At 40.8% G+C, this 17,610-nt stretch overlaps 1 protein-coding gene across 2 annotated transcripts in view; it reads right to left on the bottom strand.

The window, feature by feature from the left end:
- BACE2 (beta-secretase 2) overlaps window positions 1–17,610 on the bottom strand; it is a 51,446-nt gene that overhangs the window by 15,571 nt on the left and 18,265 nt on the right. Inside the window, exons 2-5 of one of the 2 annotated variants that reach the window (XM_015881943.3) lie at window positions 11,406–11,494; window positions 4,054–4,270; window positions 2,330–2,458; window positions 973–1,107 (exon numbers count right to left, since the gene is read on the bottom strand). In XM_015881943.3, coding sequence (XP_015737429.2) covers window positions 973–1,107; window positions 2,330–2,458; window positions 4,054–4,270; window positions 11,406–11,494 — 570 coding nt within the window. The remainder of the gene's footprint in view (window positions 1–972; window positions 1,108–2,329; window positions 2,459–4,053; window positions 4,271–11,405; window positions 11,495–17,610) is intronic. The other variant, XM_085548397.1, reaches the window with a different exon arrangement.

Raw genomic sequence — 17,610 nt, 5'->3', positions numbered from 1 at the left:
GATGGGCAATAGACACAAACTGGAATACAAAAAGTTCAGTCTGAGCACATGGTGGAGCAAATGAACATGTTGCCTAGAGAGCTGCGGACTCTCCTCCCTTGAAGATTTCCCCTCACAGAGCTGGACAATGCTCTCAGAAGTATGGCTTAATTTTTAGATGGTTCTGTGTGGAGACAGGAGTTGGACTCAATGGTCCTTGTGAGTCCCTCCCAACTCAGAGGGATCCATGATTCTATGGTCTTCAAAAGCCATCTTAACACCTGCTCTAGGTGGCCCTGCTTGAGCAGGAGGTTGGAGCAGATGACCTCCAGGAACCCCTTTCAACCTTAACCATCATGTGATTTCATGAAGTGAACCCCAAAAACAAAAAGGAAGCATGAGACTGGATGCTTTGGAAAGTTTCCACAGGAAATACCTGCCAACTGCCATCATGAATTATGTGCTTAGATATCTCCACATTCTCACTGCAGAATATTCACTTTTCTCTATTTGGCCAGAACTGTTTTAAAACTTATTTGGTTTGATTTCACAGAATATTATAGAAAGTCTGTAGCTATTTAAAGAAAATTGTCTTTTTAAATTAATCCACTGTCTTCAGTTTTTAGGTATCTTCAGTACATCTGAAACTAGTTAAGGGGCTGAGCCCTTCCAAACCACAACAGCTTTATTTTCAGTGAACTGCTGACAAAATAATTATAGCTTAGTCCTTTATTTACTGCAAGTACTACCAACAACTCTGAACTCCTCTTTGAAGCAATTTTATCATGTACATGTCAAATATATATTTCAGCATGTACATACATTTCCCATGGTTTGCTCATTTCCTTTCAAAGTTACTATAAAGCCTTAATTCTAAGAGGAGATTAAAATACATTTCTGCTTGCAAAGATAAAAACGATCATGCAAGCATCATTAGATGCTTTTCTTAAACAAACACGCTTTCTATAGACAGAAACAAATTACTGCAAATACCTCTCTGCAATCCAATTCAAGATTCTGTCCTCCAACCTCCAGCTTGAGAATTTCAACCTGATAATACCACTCCTCTTTGATAGGTGTGTACCATATGTTACCCTTGTAGAGACTTGGTTCAATGCCACCTAGAACCTGAGTGAAAAGAGAAAGAAATTCACGTGCTTTAGAATGACAGGTGTTTACTTTTGGGGTAAGTACAGGAAAAAGGGGAACACTTCACTGTGATACAGAGGGCATCAAGATTTTAATTTAGCATAGTTCCAGGTCATTTTGCTAACAAATTCTTTACCAATAATAAAGCAATTTGAAACACTTAGAAATTAAGCAGATGCTGCTTCAGTGCACAAAAATAAATCCTATAATGGGACAAATTATCAGCACCTTCTACAAATTCACTCTAATTTTCTCGTGAAAGCTCTACATTTCAGATCAAAGCCATACCTTCAGTGGTTTAATCTAGGCAATATACAAAACTAGGGTTGAATAGTAAACCTGCACATCATAAATTCACTTTATCAGATCAAAATAGCTTTAATACTGCCTAACAACAATTCATTCACATAAGAAAGGGAATATGATCATCATGTAATTGCTACCATTATTAGCTTCTGTCAAGACTTACTTTGAAGCTTCTGACAGCGTACTAGACCATCAGACTTTGAACTCTACTAACATAAATAAGCTCTCTTGGGCTTCATCTATCTCAAAGATGTTAACATTTACAGCAGTATGTGAATTTACAGCAGATTATTTAAAATTAACTCCTGCGCTGATATGCTTATTTCCGCATAACTCAGGAAGAGTTATTCCAAATCATTATCTCAAATAAACAGTATCCAGTACTTTGAACCACTAAAATGGATGCAAAAAACTTCCCTGATTAACAACAAGGGGAACATCCAGTTCTGATTTTATCCTTTGCTGTGTTGTCTACCAAAAAGACAAAGAGTCTTGATTCCTCTCCCCCTTTTCACAGCATATTAAGAAGTACTTTCACATTCATGAGTTTCAACAAGCTTAAAAGCTGAACAGAGGATCACTTAGCTTGAGAAAGGTAGCACAATCTGCCCTGTGGAAATACAGTTGGTAAAGAGCAACCACCGAATTTATTTTGTTCTTTATTAAAAATTAAAACTTCAAATGCAAAAGTTTATTCAAACTCAAGAGATTAAAAAAAAATAGAGAATGAAAATAAGGAGGTGCTCGAGTTTTGCCTAAGTGCTTAACTTCACCTTAAAAAATTATAAAACATTTTGTACATTTAACCACTAAATTTGGTAGCAGGATAATCATAGAAAAAAGGGAGAGAGTTTAACAAAGATTCATCTTCCCTCTCAGACTGACAGATACCCACAAGACTACCTCCGTTGGTACCACTTCCAGAAACAGGCAGTCCAGCACCACACATCTGCAAGGAGAAAATGTTGGGGATCTTTGCCTGCCTCACAAGAGAATCAAAGAACGTCTCCACCGAACTTGAAGGCTTGAGGGTGTAAAAAACCAAAAAGAATTGCAGAAGTATCAATTAGAATGTTTCCTTAAAGTAATGAGCAAGTCATGTAAAAAAGACTACTTTTCACAAGTAAACTGAGTTTCTGACGACCAAGTGATGAAAATACTAGATAATATAAGTCATCAAAAAAACAAACAAACTCAAACCAGCACCTGTCATTAGTCTTTTTCTTTTGTTTTCTAAAAGAAGTTTTAATCTTGACCGCTGTCAAAGAAATCTCTAAAGCATGAGAGTATTTTCCAACTGCAGTTTTGGAACTCAAATACTTATTTCAGTTTCAGGTAGAAGCTCTCATCAATGCTTTCTATTTGGAAAAGAATTTCAGTTATTAGAATGTTCAAACATGACTTTCCCTTCCCACCTCCTACAGTTAAAGGACAGATTTTAAAGTGTGGAACTGCAGTTTTTAAACATAATTTAATTCTAATGAACTTTGAATTTAATGGCTTTATTTCCTCTTCTTTCTTCTAAGGAACTTTATATTCAAGTTCAACTGATTGTTGGCTAGCTAGTTCTTTGCTTCTCTGTATGCCATACTTGCCTTTGCAGTTACTGAAGTACTATAATTTCAGTGTAATTCAAATTTCTGTGCAGTTACATCTGATGACAGGCAGGTCCACTGATTAGCTTGCGAGGTGCCAACTGCTCTTACTACACAAAGCAGCCTCAGAAGCCAACGACACTGAAGTCTTCAGAAAAGGGGAAAAATAAATATCCTGAACACGCTATTTGCCCAAAAGCAGAGTCTGAGAAGCAGCTCCTCTTTGTCTGTCTGTTGACAATGTATGACAGCAGCTGAGGTAAAGTCAATAGAATGATCACACAGCGCTTGAATAAAGCATTTTAATTCCAGAGTTGGCAGGCAGTACTGAATCATCCGTTCAAAATGGATACATCTCAGTTTATGAATTTCTCAGACTGTTCTGTGTAGGTTGAAAGCTATGACTATGTAGTGCAACAATCACAATTCCAGTTTTAAATTAAAAGCTTATACATTTCAGCTTTTAATTTAAACTTCTATCTGAATTTCTTACCTCATAAGAACAAGATGCATTTGATTATTATGTTCATGAAAACACAGTAGCTAACATTTGTACTGAAACTACCCATATATACCTTCTATATCAACTTTTACTTGATGAACGGGGAATGTCTTAGAATGGACTGCCAAGAGCTTTTACAAAAGATTCAACAGCCTGCTGACAAATCTTGAAGACGATTATCAGAATGATAATAATTGCTTTCTGTACACACACCAGAAGCCATATAACTTTTATTCTCATCCTCTGGTATTAAAAGCACTGTGAAAATTTATTTATTCCAAATGCATTAAAATCAGAGCCTTCATCACCAGAAAAGCCTAAATCGACATGTGGAACTTGGATACCATCACAACCCAATTTATTCTTTCCGGATTTTAACAAATCTGAAGGATAGTTAGGAAAGAGTCATTGGAAGGGAAGAATCTCATGCTGACAGATCATCATCTGCCTTCTTTATTCTAATCTTTAGATTGCTATTTATTATCATTGCGAAAGATAAAAGCTGGGGAAAAGATGACTTACCTTAGCTAACGTGTCGTAAGCAAGACCGAGAATTCCATGCCATTTAACCCCTGGTAAGAAGAAATTCTCCGACTCAAGAATGGTAGCGATGTTGATGGTGTAGCTGCCATCAATCCCCTTTGGGATAGTAATGACATCTGTACCCAGCACTCCAGTCCAGCTTCCTTGACTATACTTAACTGTGACTTCAATCCCTTGTGATTTGTATGTACTTGACCTTTAAAAGGAAAAGATACAGTTATGTGTGAGCTGCTTATTTACAATCCAAGACACCATAACACTGCCCAACCTTAGTTTTCCACAGAGAGGAAAAAGAAAGTAAAATCTGTAAAGTCAATCACATATATGCACAGAAGAAGGGGAATGGACTTTAAAGGAAGTAACAGTTACAAGATACCCTTGAGCCCTTCTTTTATCCCAAAGCCTTAAATGACTCTATTTTTTTTTAAACTTAATCTAAGGTTTTGTGCCATCTAGCGCAGTGTGTCTCTGAATCAGACTGGTCCAACAAAATGGTAGCAATAACTTTTAACTGGAGATGGAACATACTAAGTGGTAGTAAGAAATAAAAAGCTCGTGAATTCAACTCTAAAACTGAAATACCAAGATAACCGGATAGCGGTAGACTAATATCCCATTAATCGTATTAAAATTCCATTTTGGATAAATGAGAATATTGCTGTGAGTTAAGCAGCAAGACAAACATTAGGCCTGCAGTCTGGCCAATCCATAAAGAAGTTACTGGCTCTGGATATAACTAAGAAATGATTCACTAACTTAGAGAATGAAAGGGAGGATTTCCTTCTAGACCAGGATAACAAAAACAAAGGAGCAAAGAAAATAAATCCTGGTTAGAATATATAACAAAAACATTACAAAAACCACGAAATTTTTCATTTTAAAAACCTGTAGCATAAACATAACAATCACCCTCCATCTGCATCACAAATAAGAAGCAAAAGAACACCTAGATCCCTTACAATCTATTTTTGGTCCCATTCCTCAGCAGGCAGTTTCTCTTTCTAAAGAGACAAATGACCATGCTTGCTTCATCAGAGCAGACTTTCAGCTTGACAGCCTTTTTAAAAGTAAATCCAAAAAAAATTAGATCCATGTAACACAACAGAAAGTGGAGGTCATTTATCAAATGCGGACAGCTTTATCCACCCAGCCTTCATCTAACAGCTGCTCTGACAGAAGCTGCCATGAAGCCGTGAAGTCCTTGACTGCAGTGCAGGAGATGAGAGCTCGCTGACAAGGGCTGACTCGGAGAACTGCTTCTCCTGGCTCATGAGCTGCCACGGAAGGCTCCACAGCCACCCTTACCTGAGCCAGCCAGAAGTAAGATGGAAGAATTTTGCCTGCCATGGGGAACACCATTTAGATGGATACACAGATAACTCCCACCTTTTTGAGCACACACATCTTGATGGGCAGTTTCACCAAATGCCTGTGCAAGCGATCCCTTTCCAAGCTAATGGAGAAATAAGAGGCCAAGCTATACTCATAGAATCACAGAATGATAGAATGGCCTGGGTTGAAAAGGACCTCAAAAATCATCTAGTTTCAACCCCTCTGCAGTGGGCAGGGACACCAACCACCAGACCAGGCTGCCCAGAGCCACATCCAGCCTGGCCTTGAATGCCTCCAGGGATGGGGCATCCACGACCTGTCTGGGCAGCCTGTTCCAGTGTGTCACCACCCTCTGAGTGAAAAACTTCCTCCTAATAACTAACCTAAACCACCCCTGTCTTATTTTAAAACCACTCCCCCATCCTGAGTAGCTCTTGATATTCCCAACACCTGGCCCTTCAGGGAGCTTCAGGACCCAGTGGCTTGTAACATCCAAGACAGCAGAAATAAATGAGACAATAGGCTGCACTGGTTATATTTCAAAATGCACAAATTCCAGAGTTACTGGCACTTACTACCTGTATCTGGTCATTTCTACTGCTGCTTTAATGTTCTTTGTAATTCTGCTTTTCTGTGACATTTAGACAAAGAGACATCTCTGCTCAGTCAGGGTCTTCAGAGCACTACTGTGATACTGGCAGTACATTTTACAAATCAAAACAGAGTCTGAATAATTAGCAACATAAGAGAAAACTGCAGGAGAACATAGAAAAGGAAGGGAAAATACAGGGCTGATCATGTTGAAAAGCGTCTGGCTGTGCAACAGAAGAATCATCACCTGAAACTAGAGAGATAGGTGAGTACTGGAACAGTAACACAAAGCCAGTCAGCATGTACTGACCCTCCATAACCAGCAACAATAGCAGCACATATCTTTACTTCCACGAGCACTAACAGCCTCATGGATTGAGCTCTGGGACAGGATACAAAAAGACTGGACTCATCACCCAGTACTGTTGCTGAATTTTTCTGCACAAAGGCAGGACAAGTCACTTGCTCACACTCTGTGCTTCCCCTCCTGTAGAAATATGTATGAGGATGTTCATCTCACTGGTAAAGCACACAAATGTCACACTAAAGAGGAAGCCTTATTAATTACTTCAAGGAGAAAAAATCCTAATGTGGGAGGGATCTGACATCATCCTTGTGGCAGTAATTGTATTCTGTTCTGCAAAAACATTTCCTGCTACATCTTATTGACTGTAATCAGCCCATGCTTTTCCAACTCGCTGATCCGAAAGAAGAAAATGTCTTTAGAGGTCAAAACTAGAGAGCTGTTCTAATTCACGGGCAGAAAGTTTTAAAACAAATACACAGCACGTACAATTCCAAACAAGTCATTCTGGCTATGAAACAAATATAAGAAATCCAGCTTTTTCAGTGGGATGGAATCTCAGTTTGGAACTCAAGCAATGAGTTCATTACCATATGTAGTTAATCCTCAGTACCAGCCTATAGCACTGAACAAAACATAGTCAAAACATTATTTCTCTGGTCATTCTACATTTAAAAGAAGCTCAACAGAGCAACAACAAAGCCACTATGCATAAAGCACCGTTTAATTTTGACCTCGCCAAACATGCAGCTCCTTCATTTCATGCTCTCCCATTGCCACCCTGCATAAAACAAGCCTTCAGGCTTGCCTTTTTTATTTATTTATTTTCTGAAGAAGCAAATAATCTTTACAAACAGCAGTGGCAAAGAAGAGATGGAAAATGACGACCAAAAGATCTGAAGGGATGTTTTCATTCTCTCCAGTGATAGATGGCACAAGACAAGTGATTCAGAGCCAATGACTTTAAGACAAAGTGAAAAAGAATACTGAGCAACCAACCTAGTTGTCTACAGGCTATTCCACAGCATAAATTACTGATTTTTAACCAAGGAGCCCCATCAAATTTGAAGGGGTTCCAGAACAAGTTTCTAATTCACCCCAAACCATAAAATATGCAGTGTGCACAGCCAGACTTTACAATGTAAAGCAGAAGCTTACTTTTGCCAGCTGGTTTATAATTTATTGCATTATCTCAATTTTTCTCCCTATAATTTTCCTACCCCACCTAACTCTTGAGCAGTTTTCTCTTTAGATTGTGAGGCAGGGTACTTACACTGAAATAAAACGGGATACTAACGCTGAATTCTAACAGCCTGGGTATGTCATTCTTCTATGTGCTGTTACAGTACTAAGGCTGATTTAAGTCTGAAAACCACTTTACAGATTTGTTTAAAGTAGCTCTTTTATCATAAGTAGCATATTCAACAAAAAAACACTTATTATTTTGAATAGTGTAAGAAAAAAATGCTGTAACTGGTTGGGTTTTCTTTTCAGTTTATGAGGCCATTTCCCACAGTATTATATATCTTGGTGACTTATGAGGTATGAGAATCAATGGCAGACTCAGAACTTTTCAGAGCAGAATTCTGTAAGAGCCACTCAAAAACCCAAGTTACTAATGAATTCATGAGAATGGCTCTGCTGTTTTGTACGGAAAAACTGAGATAATTAAACAATGCAACTACATGACAAGAAAACATAATATGATTAAACAAATTGGTTACAAAATTGCTCAAGGAAGGTTGGCCTGAGCAACACACATGCCAAGTTCCTTAAGACTCTTGAAACAAAGACCACACCTTTCCTATGCTGCCTCCTCACTGTCTATCCAAAATCAATCAATCATGCATTTAATTTAATACTTTGATCGTTTGGGAAAAAAAAAAAATTAAACTATGATTTTGTCAATCAGGAAATTCATACCCATCATGATGTTCCCCCAACACAGTTCTAATAAATGGATACCTCTAACTCAGTCCCAGTAGTTTTATTAATACAACAAATTACTAACCCTTTTTTTCTCTTGCCTTCAATTTGCAGTTTGTGACTTTGATACGAAAGTACTTTATGATGAGAAAGGGAAAAACTACAGGAATAAGTACTAGATGAGAGACAATGTCATTATTTAATTTTGAAGTGTCCCACATAGAATGGAAGAAAAGTGCACATAAGCTATTTGTTTCACTTACACATGAGTAAAGGTCACTCTGGAGTCATTTTACAGACTTGGCTGACATAAAAGCAAGGCCCCTGCCTACCATTTATGCAAAATCATTGTCAACCAGGGAAGGTGACCTGATTGCCAGGAACAGGCTGTCATAAAGCCATTCTCAAAAAGAGATGAGCAATAAGCCTATAGGCCTGGTGGTTTCACTTCAGCTGAGGAAGAGTCAGAGAATCACTTGCTGAAATCCATTCCCAAGCACGCAAAGGACAAGAAGGTACAAAGGGACTCTGCAACATTGCAAGGAATTTCACAGGCACACCATGTCTGAATAACCTCACTGCCCTCTACACCAAGATGACCATCTACATAGATGGGGAGAGAGAAGGGCTGTAGCACTTCCTCGCTTTAGTCAGACTGTTGACACCACCTCCCACAGCATTCCCATTTGGAATCTGAGGATGTAGAGCAGGATGAACAGACCACTAGGTGGCTGAAGATGGGCTATGCCCCCAGGCCTAAAAGGATCAGTGATCAGTGGCTCAGTGTCAGGTTCATGACATGTTGAATGCAAAACATCAGTAGGGGGAAAATTGCTTAACATCTTTGTGAAGAACCAATATGATGGACAGACTGTACTCCTAAGCAGATTTTCACAGGATACCTTAAAGAGCACAGCTGATGTGCTGAATGGCAGAGCTTGAATGCAGGGGAACTTAGAAAAATGGGAAGAGAAACCTCATAGCATTCAACAAGGAGAAGCACAAAGTTTTGCAGCTTAGGTGAAACAACTCCATGCACTGGGATAGGCTGAGAAGCCACAGAAAGGGACCTTGGATGATGGTAGACACCAGACTGAATAAGAGCCAGTAGTATACTTGCACTGTGCATATAGCAAAATACAACAGACTGCATTTGGAGGGCCACAGTCAATATATCTAAGCAAGTTTAATATCCTTTTCTGGCCAGCGCTGATGAGACCACAACTGAAATATTGTAGCCAGCTGTATGAAGCCAGTTAAACACGGATGTGGAGAAACAACAGATGGATTGGTAGAGGGCTGCCAAATAGATCAGAGACCTCAAGAAAGGACCTATGAGAAGTTAAGTGGACCTGGGCTTGTTTTGCAAATGAAGACAAAAGGAGAATTCATAGCAGCTTACAACAACTTGAAAGATGGCTACAGAAATGACACAGACAATTTTCTTTGTCAGGGTTAAGATCCTTTTGTTAAGTTCAGTTTGGATATTAGGAAGCATTTCCTCTATAGGAGAACATGGCACATGAGTGAAACACACTGCCCAGAGATCATGAATTTTCCACCCTCAGAGGCTTACAGGACTTGGCAAGAACCAGCCACGGCTGATCCATTCTAGTGACAGCCCTTGCCTCAGTGGGAAGATGTAACAAGTGACCTATCAAGTTTTCCTTCAATCAGTATTTAAATACCTTACTGATTACAATGGGGCCAAGATGTGCCCCAGCTGACATTTATGCCTTAACTACCTGAAAGGAAAGTAGCTTGATGTAGCTGGGTTCAAGCGTGCTAATGGCTACACTTTATTCTGAGCATATTCCAGTTCTGCAGCAATCCAACCCAAACTAGGAACTGCTATTGCAATTACTCTCTGCTATTACTGAGTTTGAATCATTTGACAAAGTACCCTTAACTCTGCAGGGCCTAATTTTCAAGGTTTCATTATTAATTTCATATCAAAGTTCTCAAAACACAATGTTCACAGGGAACACTGATAAGAGGCTGTAACCTTCAAGTGATTTCATAGTGTTCTCAACACACAGCCTCTGTTGTTGCTGTTTGCAATGGTGTGTGGTTCTTATGAGAGAGGCCTTGCCTGTCTAGACAAAGTGACGTCACTAAAGAGAAAAGGGGGGAGGAATACTTCTCTGCTTTTGGTTCCTGACAATTTAGTTCTCTTGTAATTACAGCCACTACCTATGGAAGGGAATAGCTAGCACGTAAAATTCTGCAGTAGTGCAGAAATAGCATTTAAACACAAATTCTGGTCTTTTCAGACCTAGGTGAAGCATCTCTACCAACAGCTGAATATGTGACAGGAGGTAAGGTTATTCTACTAGGCAGCATGGAAATACTGGCTTTGCCTCCATCACTAGTGTATCTAATTGGAAAAAAACAACAAACCAGTACCCTATGGTAGAACACATGAAGAGGTAATGAAAATGTCAATGTTCTCCTGCCTCTCAGTCCTCTAAGTAATTTTATCTACATGGTTCAGCTAAAGATAGGCACTCTGATTTGTAGAAATTCACCTGGAATAAATGAAACTAGGGAAGGGCAAAAAGGAAAGATGAAAGGAAGGAGAATTATTCACACAAAGCTGTGCTTGGCTGTGACTAATGTCAGCTCTTGTTAAACAGTGAATCTTGTGTGTAACAGGCACTAAAATCTCCAAGTCATATCTTATTAAAAACCAAACTCAGCACAGGACCTGTCCCAAACAGTGACTGAGGACTTCGAGGACAACAAATTAGTTTATGACTGAATAGTTTTGGTTGTAGATAAAATGTCAAGTAGTAGGTAAAGCTAGTGTTAATTAATTACTGTTTTTAAACAAAAGGAAAGTAATTTTAAACTTGTAGTTCCAAGACTGTTTGGACAAGAAACTGGCTGAAGTTGGTGTGAGTTTGCAAATAACGTTTACACTATAATTTTCCTTTTCCCCCAGCTCTAATCAGCACAGGGCCCAGATCTGTTTTCCTGTCATCAGTGGGAACATTTGTGGTGTCAAACCATGGACTCTGCATTGGGGACAGCCGATCTTCTGGTTCAGGACAAAAAACCCAGTCTGAATGGGACGTCAGTGAAGCCCCATGAACATCCTGATCATCCTCTTATGCATGGATGAGTCAGAATCTCAAAGACATCCTATCCCACCACAGTGTGCAGAACAGGTACTTACAGCTCTGTATTGAAGTAGGAGGTGACATCAGGATCAGGCACACCTGCTACAGCAAAATTACTGCTTCCAGTGTCAACCAGAATATTTAACTGCCGAAACAGAAGAAAGGAGAGGTGGTTTTCATATTCAACTAAACAAACAAAAAAATCATTAGTCTTTTTTTTTTTTTTTTGTCTAAACTACCTTTAGTTTAAAAATGAAGATGAAAGTTGCTTTGAAAAATAAATACAGTGTTAACCTTTAGGGAAGACACATTGCTGTGGCCCCTCCAGAACAGCTGATTATAATGCAATGCTTTAAAATAGTCATGGTCATGGAAGGGAGAACACCCACCAAGCCTGTATTTGCACAGCAAATGAATTTCTGACCACCTCGAACTTCTTTTTGGCCCAGTCCATGTGTGCCAGCAACCTGCCTTGTTCAGGGCGCATACTGCTTTGTGTCCCATCTAAAGTGCTGCTTGCTGTAGGGGCTGTTTCTAGGTAGAGGGCTGAGCGCCAGTCAGAGCAGAAATGAGCATAAACATGAAGCTTGGAAAGCATAAGAAGAAAGCATAACTCCCTCCAAGCGGTGGCACCCCACCACAGTCTTTATTGCCTGGTAGCAGAAGGCCAGATTTATAAGCACAGTGAAAAGCCTTGATTGGAAGGCGGCCTTAGTGTGGGCCACTTGTTCTGTTAATTGGGAGGACAATTTATGCCAAAAATTGCCTAATGAAAACACAGAAAAAAATGAAATCCTCTCTTTTCCCCTTTGGCTCAGGTGACCAGTCTGGTTCACCACAGGTGTGGGAAAATGCTTGTACTAGCATAAAGTAGAAGGTCACAGCTGTGAATGAGCTGAGATGCAAGATCACCTTGAAACTACAGCTTGGAGTGCCATTAAATGATAATTTAAGCCAGAAAGAGACTGTACCACTTCCAGAACTGGTGGTCATGCTTTTGCCTGATCTTGGTTGTACGTTTCCCATGGCTTCTTGGCACAAGCACTAGTATCCGTGTGGCTGTGCTACAGATCAGATCAGCTTCCTCATCTACAGCTAGAAAGAAATTAGTCATCTGTCATCTCGGACAGCTACTTGACAGGAGATGGTAGGAGCAGATACTAGAAAATGGTGATTGCCTCCTTTGGTAACAGTGTGATCTCAGATTGGCCCCCAAATAATTGTGAAATTATGCTCTAGGCAACAGCAGACACCTGCCCCTATAACAATGATAAGGAATTAAGAATTTACCAGTAGGAGGGAGACATCAGGGCTGGTTTGCCCTTGGTTTGAATACAACCTGAACCCACCATTTCTTTAGCCCTCATCAGTACTTAAGACTCAAGACTGAGCACCAAAAGTAGATGTGAGAAGGGTAAGAGAGAAAGATACAGTAAATGAACTTAGTGTTGACAAAAGAGGTGGAGAAACAGGATCTAGTTCAGAAAGGAGCATAAAGGAGGATAAAGAACTTGGAGAAGATACACCAAATACTTCCTTAACAGATTTTACAATGAGCATAGAAAAAAAAAAGTGTGAGCTGATATTTAAAAACATCTTTAGTTTGCACAAGGAAAAGAAGGAAATAGCGGATTGCCCTTGTCTGACCTAGCTAATACAATATGGGACTGCAGAGATCTGAAGAGAACAAACACAGAATCAACAAGTAATGTGTGGGACTCTCTTTTGAACTACATGCACTTGTCATTGGCATTCCCAGTCCTAATCATGCAAAAATGTTAAGAATAAATATAAACAAAATCGCAACCTTAGTCAAGATATTTACCTACCTCACTGCATCTCAGATTTTAGACTAAGTGGAGACAATACATTAACATTTATGTTGCAATCACACACAAGCTAGACAGACTGTTAAAAACAAAAGGACATATTTAAGTTCACCTGGCTGTAGGAACTGAGGCTTTGAAAGAAAATGAGAACCTCTGAGGCATGACTGCCAATAAAATCCACAGTTTACTTCATACATTGTTTTGCTGAGATTAAAATCTAACATTCTGTCAACCACGTATGAAAGTAAGAGTTATTCCTTTTTTTGTTTGTTTTTATTCCCCCTTTCCTCTCTGGGATAGAAATCATATTAAAAATAAATAACAAAGAGCAGCTACAATGGATGCATCTATCAGGACCAACAAAAGTTGCCTCAAAGGGGTGCTGCGGGGCTTAAATTAATTAGCATTACCAAGGCAGTCTGTGATGTTTGAGTAATGGGCACTGTATATCAGCTGCATAAATACACTAGTAGGTGTTGCCCTACCCTCGGTAATATGCATGACACTGTACATGGAGGAGGACTGGAAAAAAAAGCAACCTCAAACAAAAACTCAATCACAAACTATGACACATATGAAAGATATTTCTTCTCCCTCTCCTTCCCCTCTCCACCCCCCCCCCAGTTTGTATAAAATGTTAACATCACAGAATTCACAAATCACTGAGAAAATGGGCAAGTTTACTGCCCACAGGACAGAGCAAATCAACATTTCCAAAAGCAAACTGATACCCTCACAAGAAAAAAGGAAAGAAAAGAAAAAATGGAAAACACAAAGACAGCTAACCATGCAGGTCCCAGCCCACTCGGCTGTGGCCGAGCTCACACAACAAATCACTATTGAGTCTGACATTCCTGATCTGCATGTTTGTGCATAATGAGACGCGGGCGGCCAGGGCAGACATAGATTTATTGTGGTCCTCACAACGGCAGCAGTGATTAGTGGATCATTTTGGGGTGGGTATAACTGACTGAGTGTTCCTTCTCTTCCCACTGCCCTTTGGCTCTGAACTTTCTTTAGTGCCTCCCCATCTCATTAAGAGCTACTTTCATGTTGTCCCTGCCAGAGCCTGTGTTATTCTGTGCCAGTTCTCTGCCAGTGTAACAAGGCTGCTGGGCAGCTTCCAGACCAGCTCTGGTGAGTCACAGGGCAGCAGACAGAGTTCTCGAGGCCCAAGGCCTGCCCTGCTCCATCTCTAGAGGTCAGCTGGGCCCAGATTACAGCAGATGGAACTGACAGCCGTCACATTTCACCATCTTGCTTGCCAATGAAGCCTGAAATCCACAGATCCTCAACTTGTCCCTCCACCTATCTACAGCAGGGAAAAAAGGCACTGATGATGAGGGAGAGCTGCTGAGGGCCTCGTGGCAAAGCACCAGAGACCAAGAATCAAAGCTCTCTCCTTGGCTGGCAAAGCAAGTCCACAGGATTTACAGTAGCCACCTTGAAAGAATTATGTCCTGTCTCTTACAGCTGATTATTTAGCCATTGCCATGTTTTTTTTTCATAAACTGTTAGATGACAGCCAAGATCAAAGAGGTATGGCTGAATCATCAAATAATCCTAAGATTATTTATTAGAAGAGACCCACAAGGATCACTGAGTCCAGTTCTGGACTTCACACAACACCCAATGTCTGAGAGCACTGTCCAAACACTCCGTGAACTCTGGCACTGGGGGCCGTGCCCACAGCCCTGTGCATCCCGTTCCATGCCCACCGCCCTGTGGTGCAGCCCCCTTCCCTGACCCCCAGCTGCCCCTCCCCTGGCACAGCTCCATGCCGTTCCCTCAGGTCAAATGAGGCTACAAAGGAGAAAAGACCCAGATGCTGCTGAGTTATCACATGCCTGGCCTTAAAAACCATGTAATACTCTTTTCCTTATGCTTTCTGAAGCACAAAAGGAAAGCCTACCATTGTGGGGCTTTTTTTATTGTTTTCTTTTTCTTTTTTTTTTTTTTTTTTTTTTTTTTCCCATTTCCAAGTTCAGCTTCAGACTATAAAGCAAACTTAAAAGCCTTTTTTTTTTTGCCCCAAAGGTCACCTTAACTACAGCTGTCAGACATGAAATCTGAATGGTATGCTTCATACAGAAGCAAAACTACTATGATTACTAATAAGAGATTCACAGAGGTGCCTGGGTATAGAGTGAGCAAGACAGGAACATCCACCTCTGCCATGAAAAACTTACAGCAGAAATCTGGCACCCTATCTACATGCCATAATGTTCTGCTTAAAAGAACACAAACAACTCAAAACCTGTTTACTGAAAGTCATGACCATTGAAATGCGTCAACAGGGTGGCGGAAGTTTCCTCAGGCCACGTATCTCATGAACTGTTTTCTACTCTGAATGGGTGGAGACACTAAAAAAAAAAACCAACAGTTGTAAAGATTCATTTCAAGTGGAAGTCAAATACACTGTCAATACTTCAAGGATCTCTCAAACTTTCCGGGGCTTGGAAAACACTGACTATATACTCACTCAACTGCTTCAATAATTTAACTCATCACTATGTCTTTAATTTTTTTTTTTTTTTTTTCAGTTTTACGTTGTCTAATATTGTATTTTGGTATCAGAAAATTTTCCTCCTCATCTTGTCATCTTTTTTCATCCAGCAAAGCTTCCTCTGCCTGTGGTTCGGGCTCATGCCCTGCCTGCTACTGCAAGTGCTGTCAATATAACATCATCAACACTAGACACTATCTATGTCTGATGACCAGTAATATGCAGTTTTCAAAATGCATCATGCATTCAGAAAGTGACTTCATTATCCCTGAGCAGGGATGAACCTTGCCTCTGTTCTGAACTAGACTATATTCAGACTTACTCCCACAGGCCGCAAGGTGCAAAACTCATTTCTTTGAAACAGTTCTCTGTGGGGTTTAGCATCCACAGTCTTTGCCAGGTGTGGAATCCTACAGCTTGCATGCAACCTTGTTGCACTGCTGTTTCTGATGAGGTTCCCTGGGTAACCCACACTGAGACAGCCATCATCTTCATCCCAATAGAAGACTGGCCCATGGAAAAATCCAGTATAAATTTTCAAGTTAATGGACCTGATTCTTTCAGGTCAAGCAATGCAGATTCTTCATAGAATCACAAAATGGTTTGGGTTGGAAGGGTCACCCCCCCTGCAGGGACACCTCCCTCTACACCACGTTGCTCTAAGCCCCATCCAGCCTGACCTTAAGTGCTTCTGGGGAGGGGGCATCCACAGCCTCACTGAGCAACCTGTTCCAGTGTGTCACCACCATCAGAGTATAGAATTTGTTCTTAATATCTAGTCTAAATCTACCCTCTTCCAGTTTAAAGCCATTTCCCCTTGTCCTGTGACTAACTGCCCAAATAAAAAGACCCTCCCCACCTTTCCTGTAGGCCTCCTTCAGATTCTGGAAGGCTGCTATGAGGTACCCCCAAAGCCTTCTCTTCCCCAGGCTGAAAGGTCCCAGCTCTCTTAGCCTGTTCTCATAGGAGAGGTGCTCCAGCCGTGTGATCACCTTTGTGACCCTCCCCTGGACCTGCTCCAACAGCTCCATGTCCTTCTTGTTTTGTGAACTTCAGAACTGGATGCAATACTCCAAGTGAGGTCTCACAAGAGCAGAGCAGAGGGACAGAATCATCTCCCTCAACCTGCTGCTGGTCACACTTCTCTCAACCAAGGATACGGCTGGCCTCCTGGGCTGAAAGCATACACTGCCAGCTCATGTGGAATCTTTCATCAACCGATATCCTCAAATCCTTCTCTCAAGCCATTCTCTGTCCAACCTGTATCTGTGCTTGGGGTTACCCTGTCCTAGGTGCAGGACCCTGTACTTGGCCTTGTTGAACTTCATGAGGTTGGTGTGGACCGACCTCTCAAGCCTGCCCAGGTCCCTCTGGGTGGCATCCCATTCCTCTAGAGTGTCAACCACACCACTCAGCTTGGAGTCATCTGCAAACTTGCTGAGAGTGCACTCAACCCCTCTGTCCATGTCACATACAAAGATGCTAAATATGACCAGTACCAGCACTGATGCCCAAGAGACACCACTCGTCGCTGCTCACCACCTAGACACTGATCAGTGACTGCAGCTCTCTGAGATCCAGCCAATTCCCTATCCAGTGAGTGATCTGCCCATCAGATCTGTTTTTCTCCAATTTGGTGGGGAGGATGTCATGTGGAACAGTGAAGTCCAGGCAGATAATGTCAGTTGTTCTTTCTTTTCCCAATGACGCTATAACTCCATTATAAAATGCCACCAAGTTTGTCAGGCAGGACATGCCCTTGGTGAAGCCATGTTGGTTACCAACAATTACCTCATCTCTATTTTCCATGTGCCTTCAGAAGGATCTGCTCCATGATCTTGCCAGACACAGAGGTGAGACTGATAGTAGTTCTCTGAATTTTATTTTATTTTTTCCTTTTTGAAAATGAGGGTTATGTTTCCCCTT

The sequence above is a fragment of the Coturnix japonica genome, chromosome 1, assembly GCF_054131305.1.
Source record: "Coturnix japonica strain WE chromosome 1, WE-NBRP24, whole genome shotgun sequence".
Lineage (NCBI taxonomy): Eukaryota > Metazoa > Chordata > Aves > Galliformes > Phasianidae > Coturnix > Coturnix japonica.
Note: the sequence above shows the minus strand (reverse complement) of the source record. Positions and strands in the feature narration are given on the sequence as shown.